General features: G+C 39.5%; 1 protein-coding gene across 1 annotated transcript in view; it reads left to right on the forward strand.

Annotated features, from left to right (window-relative positions):
* LOC121282145 (guanine nucleotide-binding protein G(i) subunit alpha-3-like) overlaps nt 1-11,917 on the forward strand; it is a 56,496-nt gene extending 44,579 nt beyond the window's left edge. Inside the window, exons 7-9 of the mRNA XM_041195656.1 lie at nt 6,781-6,934; nt 7,405-7,620; nt 7,850-11,917. Coding sequence (XP_041051590.1) covers nt 6,781-6,934; nt 7,405-7,595 — 345 coding nt within the window. The 3' untranslated portion in view covers nt 7,596-7,620; nt 7,850-11,917. The remainder of the gene's footprint in view (nt 1-6,780; nt 6,935-7,404; nt 7,621-7,849) is intronic.
* Nucleotides 11,918-12,042: the final 125 nt, after the last annotated feature.

A 12,042-nucleotide genomic window follows, 5' to 3' on the forward strand; every position in this document is an offset into this window, starting at 1 on the left:
CTTAGCTGATGAATCAGTACTCCACCATGTTGAACACCACTTGGCAGAAGCACTGAGGGTTGCAAAGACTTCAATGTCCATCGTGAAGAGTGGCTCAGTAGCAGCACTCTGACCGAGCTGGCTGATCCTAAAGGACATAGCTGGTAGACTGGGCCAGCGGCGGGTGGTAAGGGAGCTAACAAGAGGGAAAATCGTACTTGACCTCATTCTCACCAACCTGCCTGCCCATCACAGTATCGGTAGGAGTGACCACCACACAGTCGTTATGGAGACAAAATCCCGCCTTCACATTGAGGATACCCTCCAATGTGTTGTGTGGCACTACCACTCTGCTAAGTAGGATAGATTTTGAACAGATTTAGCAATGCAAGGTTGGGCAACCAAGAGGTGCTGTGGGCCATCAGCAGCAGAATCGCACTCAACCACAATATGTAACCTCATAGCCTGGCCTATGCCCCATTCTACCATTACCACCAATCCAGGGGATTGACCCTGGTTCAGTGAAGAATGCAAGAAGGCATGCCAGGTGCAGCACCAGGCATACCTTTAAAAAAAAAGGTGTCAACCTGGTGAAGCTATGACGTAGGACTACTTGCGTGCCAAACAGCATAAGCAGCAAGTGATAGACAGAGCTAAGCAATCCCACAAACCAGTGGATCAGTTCTAAGATCAGAAGCCCTGCCTCATCCAGTTGTGAGTGGTGGTGGACAATCAAATAACTTACTGGAGGGCGAAGCTCCACAAATATCCCCATCCTCAATGACAGGGGAGCCCAGCACATTAGAGCAAAAGATAAGGCTTAAGCACTTGTAACAATCTTCATCTAGAAGTGCCGAGTGGATGATCCATCTCTGCTTCCTTTGGAGATCCCCAGAATCACAAATGCTGTCCTTTAGCCAATTCGATTCTCTCCACGTCATGTTAAGAAACGGCTGAAGGCACTGGATACTGTAAAGGCTATGGGCCCTGACAATATCCTGGCAATAGTACTGAAGACTTGTGCTCTAGAACTTGCCACACCCCCAACCAAGCTGCTCCACTACAGCTACAACACTGGCATTTAACCAGCAATGTGGGAAATTGCCCAGATACATCTTGATACAAAAAGCAGGACAAGCCCAACCTGGCCAATTACCACTCCATCAGCCTACTCTCAATCAGCAGTAAAGTAATGGGAGGGGTCATCAACAGTGCTAACAAGCAGCGCTTGCTTAGTAATAATCTGCTCACTGATGCTCAGTTTGGGTCCTGCCAGAGCCCACTTAGCTCCTGATCTCATTACAGCCTTTGTTCAAACATGGAAAAAAGAGCTGTACTCCAGAGGTAAGGTGAGAGTGACTGCCCTCGACATCAAGTTAGCATTTGACTGAGTGTGGCATTAGGGAGCTCTAGCAAAATTGGAATCAGTAGGAATCATCAGGAGGTAAACTCTCTGCTGGTTGGAGTCATATCAAGCACAGAGGGAAGATGGCTGTGGTTGTTGGAGGTCAGTCATCTCAGTTCCAGGACATCACTGCAGGAGTTCCTCAGGATAGTGTCCTAAACCCAACCATCTTCAACTGCTTCATCAATGGCCTCCCTTCCATCCATCATAAGGTCAGAAGTGGGGATGATCGCTGATGGTGATTGCACAATGTTCAGCACCATCCGCGATTCCTCAGATATTGAAGCAATGACGTCCAAATGCGACAAGACCTGGACGACATCCAGGCTTGGGCTGACCAAATGGCAAGTAATATTTGCACCACACAAGTGCAAGGCAATGACCATCTCCAACAAGAGAGAATTTAACCATCTCCCCTTGACATTCAGTGGCATTACTAACAATTAATCCACCCCCCCCCCCCCCCCCCCCACCACTGTCAACATCCTGGGGATTACCATTGACCAGAAATTGAACTGGACTAGCCATATCAATTCTGCGGCTACAAGAGCAATTCAGAGGCTAGGAATCATACAACGAGTAACCCACCTCCTGACTCCCCAAAGCCTGTTCAAAGCACAAGTCAGGAGTGTGGTGGAATACTCCCCACTTGCTTGGATGAATACAGCTCCAGCAACACTCAAGAAGCTTGACACTATCCAGGACAAAGCAGCTAGCTTGATTGGCACCCCATCCACAAACATTCACCCATTCCACCACTGACGAACAGTGGCAGCAGTGTGTACCATCTACTAGATGCATTGCAGAAATTCACCAAGCCTCCTTAGACAGCAGCTTCCAATCCCACAACTACTGCCATCTAGGAGGACAAAGGCAGCAGCTAGATGCGAACACAACCACCTGGAAGTTCCCCTCCAAGGCACTCACCATCCTGACTTGGAAATATATTGCCATTCCTTCACTGTCGCAGGGTCAAAATCCAGGAACTCCCTCCCTATCAGCACTGCAGGTGTACCTACACCATATGGACTGCAGCAGTTCAAGAAGACACCTCACCACCACCACCACAGTGGCAGTTCGGGGTGGGCATTAAATGCTGGCCTAGCCAGTGACCCACTCGTCCCATGAATGAATTTTTTAAAAAAAGGTGGTGTAATATATCACAGGTGTAATAAGTGTTGACAGGTAAGAAGTAAGATGTGTGCGAGTTGGCAAATGGAGAAACAACCTAGCATTTGTAGACTATAGCTAGCCTAGACTTAGGTTATTGTAATGTAAATAGGCCTAATATATATAGTAGATTGAAAACCAAAAATATCTGAATACCGAAATGCAATCGGCCATAAGGGTTTCAGATAAAGGATGCTCTACTTGTATGACAATCAGGATTTGGTTGGCCTACTACAATTTTCACAAAGGAGGACTGTAGATAGAGGCTAGACATAGCTAATAGGACTGATAAAGTTAATGGTCGAAACCACAAAATGTGAATGCATTTTCCAAAATTTATACTAGTATTTCAGTCCTAATGTTTTTATTGAAAATGTTAACATGCCTTAAAATGCTCCAGAAAAGCAAAGGTTTTGCTCTGTAAAGAATTTTTAAAGGAAATACAATTCTGCACTGTAGAGCTCGTGTCTTACTGCAAAGACTACATGTAGTTTAAATGATGGAGAAATTATCAGAACATATACAAATTTGTTTGAATTTGTAAGTGTTAAATGTGTGGCTCAAAGATGGGTGTGGGAGGAATGGGTTTCAGTTCATGGGGCACTGGCATCAGTACTGGGGTAGAAGGGAGCTGTTCCGGTGGGATGGGCTTCACTTGAACAATGCTGGGACCAGTGTCCTGGCAAATTGAATAACTAGGGCTGTAGAGATGACTTTAAACTAATTATAGAATGGGGGCGGCTTCTGGAGAGGAGATGAGTAAGCTTCCAAAGCAAAAGGATATGACAACTTTGCAGGGCAGCTACTTAGGTAATGATACCCAGAGTGTGACAGCAAGGGATAGAGTGTGCAAGCATAAAGAAAAAGCAGCAAATAGGGTCAAAGGGGGGAAAAATGGCAAAAAGGCACAATTAATTAAGGTCAGAGCTGGGCACTAAATATTCAAGGGTATGTGACTTTTTGAAAGGGTGGTGGGGTAGCTTTGTTAGTACGAGATGGAATAAGTATGATAGCAAGAAATGACCTTGAATCGGAAGATGTGGAATCCATATGGGTGGAGGTAAGAAATCACAAGGGGAAGAAGACAGTGGTGGGAGTAGTCTATAGGCCCCTTAATAGTAGCTATGCTGCCAGGCAATGAATAAATCAGGAAAAAATGAAGGCATGTAATGATGGGTGACGTTAACCTCCATGTAGATTGGGAAAATCAAATAGGCAGAGGTGGCCACAAGCAAAAATTCATGGTGTATTCGGGACAGTTTCCGAGAGCGATGTGTTGTGAATCCAACCAGGGATGAGGCCATTTTGGATCTGGTAATGTGTAATGAGACAGGTTTTAATAAATGTGCTCAGAATAAAAGACCCCCTAGGAAGCAGTGATCATAACGTGGTGGAATTTAGCATTCAGTTTGAGAGTGAGAAACTTAATCCGGAAACATCTGTGCTAAACTAAAATAAGGGTAATTACAAAGACATGAAGGCAACGTTGGCTGGAGTGGACTGGGAAAGGAGTTTAGTACAAAAGATGGTTGATGAACAATGGCAGCCATTTAAGAAAATAGTTCATGACCCACAACAAAGATATATCCCAGTGAAGAAGAAGGATTGTAGGAAGGGGATAAACCAACCATGGCTAACCAAGGAAGTTAAGGATAGTATCAAAGTGAAAGAAAAAAAAATACAATGTGACAAAATTAGTGGTAAGCCAGAGGATTGGGAAAGTTTTAAAAACCAACAGATGACGACCAAAAAAATATAGAGGGAGAACATAAATTTTGAGGGTAAAGTAGCAAGTAATAAAAAAACAGACAGTAAGTGCTTCTTTAAGTATATAAAAAGGAGAGTGGCCAAAGTCAATATAGGCCCCTTAGAGAATGAGGCTGGGGAAATAATAACGGGGAACCAGGAAATGGAAGAGGAGTTGAATAAATACTTTGCATCAGTCTTCATGGTGAAAGACACTAACAGCATACCAAAAATACTAAATAATCATGGAGCCAAAGCGGGGAGGAAATAAATACAATAATTATCACTAGGGGAAAAGTACTAGGAAAACTACTAGGGCTAAAAGCCAATAGCTCACCTGGACCTAATGGGTTGCATCCTAGGATTTAAAGGAAATAGCTGCAGAGATAGAGGATGCACTGGTAGTAATCTTCCAAGAGTCCACAGATTCTGGAAAAGTCCCGGAGGATTGGAAAACTTGCAATGTAACCCTTATTCAAAAAGGGAGGGGGACAAAAAACAGGTAACTATAGACCAGTTAGCTTAACATCTGTCATTGGGAAAATGTTGGAGTCTATTATAAAGGATGTAATAGAGCATTAAATGCATAATCTAATCAAGCAGAGTCAGCATGGCTTCATGAAGGTGAAGTCGTGCCTGAAAATTCGTTAGAATTCTTTGAGGAGGTAACAAGCAGGATAGATAAAGGGGAACCAGTAGATGTAATATATTTGGATTTCCAAAAGGCGTTCAATAAGGTACCACACATAAGGCTACTTAAGATAAGAGCCCATGGTGTAGGGGGTAGTATATTAGCGTGGATAGAAGATTGGCTAACTAGTAGAAGACAGAGTTGCGATAAGCGAGGTATTTTCAGGATGGCAACCTGTAAATAGAGGAGTGACACAGGGATCAGTGCTGAGGCCACAATAATTTACAATATATATTAATGACTTGGATGAGGGAAATGAATGTACTATCACCAAGTTTGCGAATGACACAAAAACAGGGAAGGCAAGTGGTGACGACAGTCTACAGAGGGATATGGACAGGTTAAGTGAGTGGGCAAAAACGTGGCAAATGGAATGTAATGTGGGAAAGCGTGAGGTTATGTTCTTTGGCAGAAGAATAGAGGAACAGAATATTACTTAAATGGAAAAAGACAAAAGAAAGCTGCAGCACAGAGGGATTTTGGGGTCCTCGTGCATGAATCCCAAAAAGCTAGCATACAAGTCCAGGTAATTGGGAAGGCAAATGGAATGTTGGCCTTTATTTCAAAGGGAATAGAGTATAAAAGTAGGGATGTCTTGCTAAAGCTATACAAGGCAGTAGTTAGACCACATCTAGAATACTGTGAACAGTTTTGGTCCCCTTATCTAAGTTATGATATACTGGCATTGGAGGCAATCCAGAGGAGGTTCACTAGGTTGATCCCGGGAATGGAAGGATTTTCTTATGAGGAGAGGTTGAGTCGGTTGGGCCTGATCTCATTGGAGTTTATAAAGATGAGAGGCAACCTTATTGAAACATATAGGATTCTTAGGGGGGCTTGACAGGATAGATGCTGGGTGGTTCTTTCTCCATGTGGGAGAATCTAGGATCAGAGGGCATAATCTCAGGGGGCGCCCAGTTAAAACAGAGATGAGGAATTTCTTCTGAGGGTAGTTAATCTGTGGAATTCTTTACCACAGAGGGCTGTGGAGGGTGGGTCGTTAAGTATATTCAAAGCTGAGATACAGATTTTTAATCAGTAAGAAAATCAAGAGTTATGGGGAAAAGGCAGGAAAGTGGAGTTGAGGGTTCAGACCAACCATGACCTCATTGAATGGCAGAGCAGACTTGATGGGCCAAATGGCCTACTTCTATTTCTTATGGTCTTATTTCATGCTATGTGAAATGTGCAAAATTAAGCTAATGTGAATGTTTTTGGAACCTTGCTTAAATCATCAGATTACTTAGTCAGTGGTAAGTGCTGGACTTGCAGTAATCATAATGACCGAGCTTTGACTATATATCCACATATTATTTAAATGAGAAGGAAATGCTAGCCTTTTAGGAAAACACATTTTTCGTCTCTTTTTAGGCTTAGAGAGATAGATCTCTCCATCAGCCATGAATGGCATTTTGTTGGCTGAGTAATTGAAATTAACCACCAGACCAGTGTAAAGCATTAGTTTGCAGAGTAATGGCTGGTGCTAGTTGAGAATTCACATGCTTCTTTCATAACCTGAGAAATTTATAAGGGGGACCTACCTAATCTTCATGAGCCAGAAGTCTGCAATAAAAAAAGCCTCCTGAAAGTTAAGTGTTCTGGTAATACCTAAACATAAGGTGGAAGAATACTTGTTGAAGCTATTAGTGTGACTTTTTTATGTACTAACATCGCCTGGTAATTATTCAGTTTTTCTTCACTTGTTGGATGTTTAATTAAGAAAAGGATTAAACTGATAATCTGTGTGGTTTGTTTTATAAGTACATGCAATGGAATTTTGTTTCCACAGAACCGAATGCATGAGAGCATGAAACTTTTTGATAGCATCTGCAACAACAAGTGGTTTACAGACACATCCATTATTCTGTTCCTGAATAAAAAGGATCTGTTTGAAGAGAAGATTAAGAGAAGTCCTTTGACAATTTGTTACCCAGAATATACAGGCAAGTGCATTGTTACAGATCTTAGATGGTTTTCAGTCTGATATGAAATTGTTTTGATCAAAATTTTGATTTAGTGGTCTATTTTGTTACATTTCTTTTAGTATCAATTGGCAGGGGATATAATACAATTACATAAACTGTAACAAAGTATCCCACCCAAACTGCATGGAATGGTGGACGGCTAGAGATACGTTGCAAGCTTCATAACACCCTTGGCGCTAATATTATAAACATAGCTATGCTAGACCTCCAAGAATTTTTGAATTCTGAAATGCATTGTACCCAGTAATACCATTGTTCGTATATTCTGTAGAATATATGTCAAATCATTTTCAAACTAAGTTCCATTACCGGTATTTGCAAATATTACCATAGGTCTGAAATAATACAGGATTCTATTTGCAGTATTGGTTTTTTTTCTCCTTTTCCCTTCTAATGCAAAACAAACCACTAATTTTGCTTTTGACCAGGATGCAACACGTACGAGGAAGCCGCAGCATATATTCAGTGTCACTTTGAAGATCTGAACAGACGAAAAGAAACCAAGGAGATCTACACCCATTTCACATGTGCCACAGATACCAAGAATGTGCAGTTTGTGTTTGATGCTGTGACAGATGTCATCATCAAAAATAACTTGAAAGAATGTGGATTGTACTGAGACATGTTATTGAGAGAGCATCCAGGTGAGGGAATCTGAGCTAACAGCACACAAAATGTTTGTAGTATTTTCTGAGGGGTGGGTGGGTGAATAAAGGAGCTGAAAGTGACTGGACATTTAAACAAATTTTCATGAACAAAGCAGACTATGTAATATTGCTGCACCCTGCTGAATGTAAAACTTACATTTTTTTTATAAACTATATTTTACTTATAGCAATTTTTGAATACATCTGAAATTACTTTTCTTTTTAGGTGCTTCTTTTGTTAATAAAAAGGAGCCTGCAGGTGAACCATTTTATTTCCTGGTTATGCTGCCTGCCAAAGGGAACAGGTTAGAAGAGAAATGACTGCGTCATGAGGGAGGCTGCATGCAAGATATTGATTCAGTTACTAAATATGTATTATGAACACCTTTAAGATTGTATTTTAGTCTGAAATGAGTAAGTACCTAATGTACTTACACTGATTCAGCATTATGTTCAAGAAAACTTTGTTCATTCTTTTGTTTCTGGTTATTCTTCCTGTCTTCTGTATGTTAATATGCAATTGTGTTGATTGACCAAAATATGGTGAAATCCATGACCATTAGATTACTTTTTAAGAAGGCATTTCATCAAGTATTCTTGCTCTGCGTTTGTTGCCAAACATAGCTAAATTTTGTAACACCATGAATTGTTGAAACTTTTGTTATAACTGATCATCACTCCTTTTACTAGCCCTAAATGACACCTGGACCAATATGAAATTCAAGGATTGTATTAAGTTGTGTTTCTTGTTAACATGCAAAACATTATATCCTGTGACATTAATGTTAGTTCTGATTAGCCCACCAAAAGGAAAACCTAACTCTACAGTACAAACTTCTGTAGGCTGACACCAATGTAAATTATTTCAAATATATTTGCCCAGTTAGAAAGTTGTATCAAGATCCACAAAATATAGTGACTTCCGAACGTCCAATGGTTTAGTATTATTATGTAGTTGTGGTTAAAACTATGCACTGCCATTGGAATTTAAAGTGCCATCTATTGTTCAAGGTTTGCCAAATATACAAACATTGCATGGCTTAAGATCTAGCCAGTCAAAATCAAGCCAAACTTTTCTAATGAATTACCCATTATATTGTTGTATCACGCCTACTTTTATTTCAGAATTGGTGCCTGTTGACCTTTTCTTAAAATGCAGGGATTTTAATCTGGAACTCCATTAAACAATAGAAACAACCATGACCTAAAAAGAGTTTGAATATCATGGTTATAATCTGTGAAGTAGTGTAGTACTACTATCACTTGGTTATTTTTATTATATAATACAGTACTGCCATATGGACCATGAGAGTAAAATAAAATCATGAAAAACCTTAACCAATTTTTATATATATATAATAAAATATATATATATATATAAAATATAATTATATGTATGAAAAGTAAGTTCTGTAGGAACTTCCGTTTTTCCCCAGTGAAAAGGCCATCCATTCTAAGCATTCAACCAGCCTTTGCCATAGTTGGTAATAACTTGTACCATAGTTGGTTCACATGCCTTAGAATTGTTAAACATGCCACATCTGGTGGTTACGTTTCACTATGATTTATAACTAAACAACCTTGGGGACTATCTATTTAATAATCTTTCCCCCAACCCCTTCTTCCCCACTGCTCCAAATAAACAGTTGTCACACACAAGTTATGTTGAAATTTAATGTCTGCAAGTTGCTATATGGTTTTCTTTTAAGATGGCTCTGAAATTTCATCAAGCAGACCCAATTTTTTGGTGTCAGTCAGAAAAGCCAATCCATTTTCTGGTGTTCATTGAAATCTTTTGAGTATTAATCTATGTTTAGTCAGAATTGGAATGTTACAGATTTTTTTTTACTTGAATTGCTCGTGTTATTGCTTGCTTTTATGCCTGGAAAACTCACCTCTAGCAAATACAATTTTAAAGAGAAAAATTAAAATTAATGTCAAACCACATTTGGCACAACAGGTTGTTGTGAATGACTGAGTCAGTGATGATTTTGATTTAGTATTTTTAAGTGACTCAATCAAAATAAAGTTGGAGACTTGCTATGGTGAGGCCAGGCTTTGGATCCCATAATGATTGTGTTTCCAAATGCTATAGCGCACATTGTTTATCACACATATATGTTCTATCCTGTTCGGTCCTCTAGGTTTTTCCATGTGCTGGTCGTTCTGAATGAACAATTTTTGTTCTTTCAGTTCCTATTACTCCTATATTTGGGGTAAAAAGTCAAATTTTATGACAATTCCATGAAGTACAGGTTAGAATTTCTTCTATGGTCTGCCACTGCTGGGATAGGCCTCATAGAAGGTTAGAAGAATTTTCTTTCCATACAAATTATTATATCAAATGTGATGCCACAAGTTATTGCTTATAAGGGAGTTGGCACATATCTGGAGTCATTTTTAAGGATATAAGCCAGATGGACAATGGGATTAAAAGAGACCAGTGTAGATATGTGTGCCAAACAATGGCTTCTTGTGCCCAATTTCAATGATTCATGCATCTCAGCAGCAGTACCTTTGGTGGGAAATAATATACAGCTCATAGAGCATTTTGGGTGGGGTGGCGCTTTTCAAAAGAATCAGTGGCCAATTTGGTGAGCTGCCCAAGATATGTTAAACAAGAACTTGGTGACCTTCATCATTTCACTGTAGTAAAGCTCAATCTTTGGTTTTCTGTAACTGCAGACTTATGTCAAAATCTGAGACATCTGTGGGGAAAAATGACCCATTGTATATCGATATTCATATGTTTAAATGTAGAATATAATTCAGTGGGAAAAGTAACTGATGCATACTCTAAGATAGTTTCATTTCTATAGGTATGCTGTGCATTTTAAGAATAAAGGCAGTTGCCAACTCTACTTTTATGATTATAGGCTGTGGCTTATGAAGTGTTTAACATCTCACAGCAGCTGGTGTGGTTTGGTTTTCTTCAACCTTTAATGTGTGCAATTTTTCCTCAAATTTCAAACAGTTTACAGCCTGCTGCTCAGTTGCTGATTTCATGCAGCCAGAAAGTTCATCTAATTTACAGCAGGGAATATCTAGTAGAAATCTCATGTAGGGTGAGACCTCAGGTTTCACCTGAACATTGAACATGTGGGAATTAGTGATGAGCTGTCAGGAGGAATAAATTAAAGCACTGATATGGAGGTGGGAATCTGAAGAGAGTGTTTCAGCATTAAAGGAGAACATAATCTGTCCACATCAGGGAATGTGTGCATGTTTGGAAGTGACTTTGGGCTCATTGTTGGGAGTCACTTTGCTGATTAAAGGTCTCCATGGCTGCATCTATTGGACCTGGGTGTTTTTTTTTAATGATGAGTAATGGTAAAACATTCTGGAGGCTATAAAAAAATAGGGACTTGCACATAGGGCCAGCCACGCTTGCATTGCATATGAACATCTAATATCCCAAGAGGGGATTCTGAGATTTACCTGAAAACTTGCTGATATCTGGAGGCTTGTATGTGAATAAAATGCTTCTGATGCAGTTGAGCCATGTTTTCTGTCATGGTGCACTTAGAGAACTGCCACTAGATAAGTTGAGTCTTAAGTGTGTGGCCTTTCGCCAGAAGAATGTATTTGTCTATACTTAATATATATATAGCCTTACATTTTTCATGCATTGAAGAATATTAAAACATTTGTTTATAGAAGTGGCATTCAGTAAAACTCTTGCATGTTAATGCACTTAAGAACGAGTTTATTTTGGATTAAGTTGCTACATAGCAAGTTCCTAATCTCCAATCAGCAGTTAGGAAGAGTAACAAGCAAATCAAATGGAAAGGAAGATAGTTATTACAAGACAGGCAGTTTATGCATAATCTTTCACAGAGGCTATTGGCAGAGATTTTGATAGGATTAGCTGCCTGCTTCGGGGATTTAGAGGGAAGAGCTTTGTTTAGCTTGGTTTGCACATGATCACTCATCTGTTCACATTTGAGTCCATTTGATGTCCTTGATGATACCTCAGCATGTTTCAACATTGACTCTTGCTAAGTTGTAGTTATTTGGATAACTTAAATTTTGACAATGAACTGTGATATTTTCTAATAGCTCTTCTAATCATCCAATGTATTGATTGTCTTTTTTAAAAAAAAATTATAAATACCTAGTATGTATTTTGTAAATTTGTGCCAAACTGCTATCCTGTCATTTTCATTTCATTTGGTAAACTAGTTGTTTTGACATATATTGCTTTATGGGTTAGACTGAGTCTTGTTTGTGCAGACTTTCTTTGTTACTGCAATGGCACTTCTAAATGGGAAAATATAGATAACATGGAGCTTGAGATTGTCACTGGACTCAATTCTTGCTTTGACTCTCAGTACTGCACTGAATATTTGCTAATTTTTTTTGTAAAAGTGACAAAGTCTCTGTAATGAACTGGGAACCGAAATCACCAACATTACAACT

This window comes from Carcharodon carcharias, chromosome 9, assembly GCF_017639515.1.
Source record: "Carcharodon carcharias isolate sCarCar2 chromosome 9, sCarCar2.pri, whole genome shotgun sequence".
Taxonomy (NCBI): domain Eukaryota; kingdom Metazoa; phylum Chordata; class Chondrichthyes; order Lamniformes; family Lamnidae; genus Carcharodon; species Carcharodon carcharias.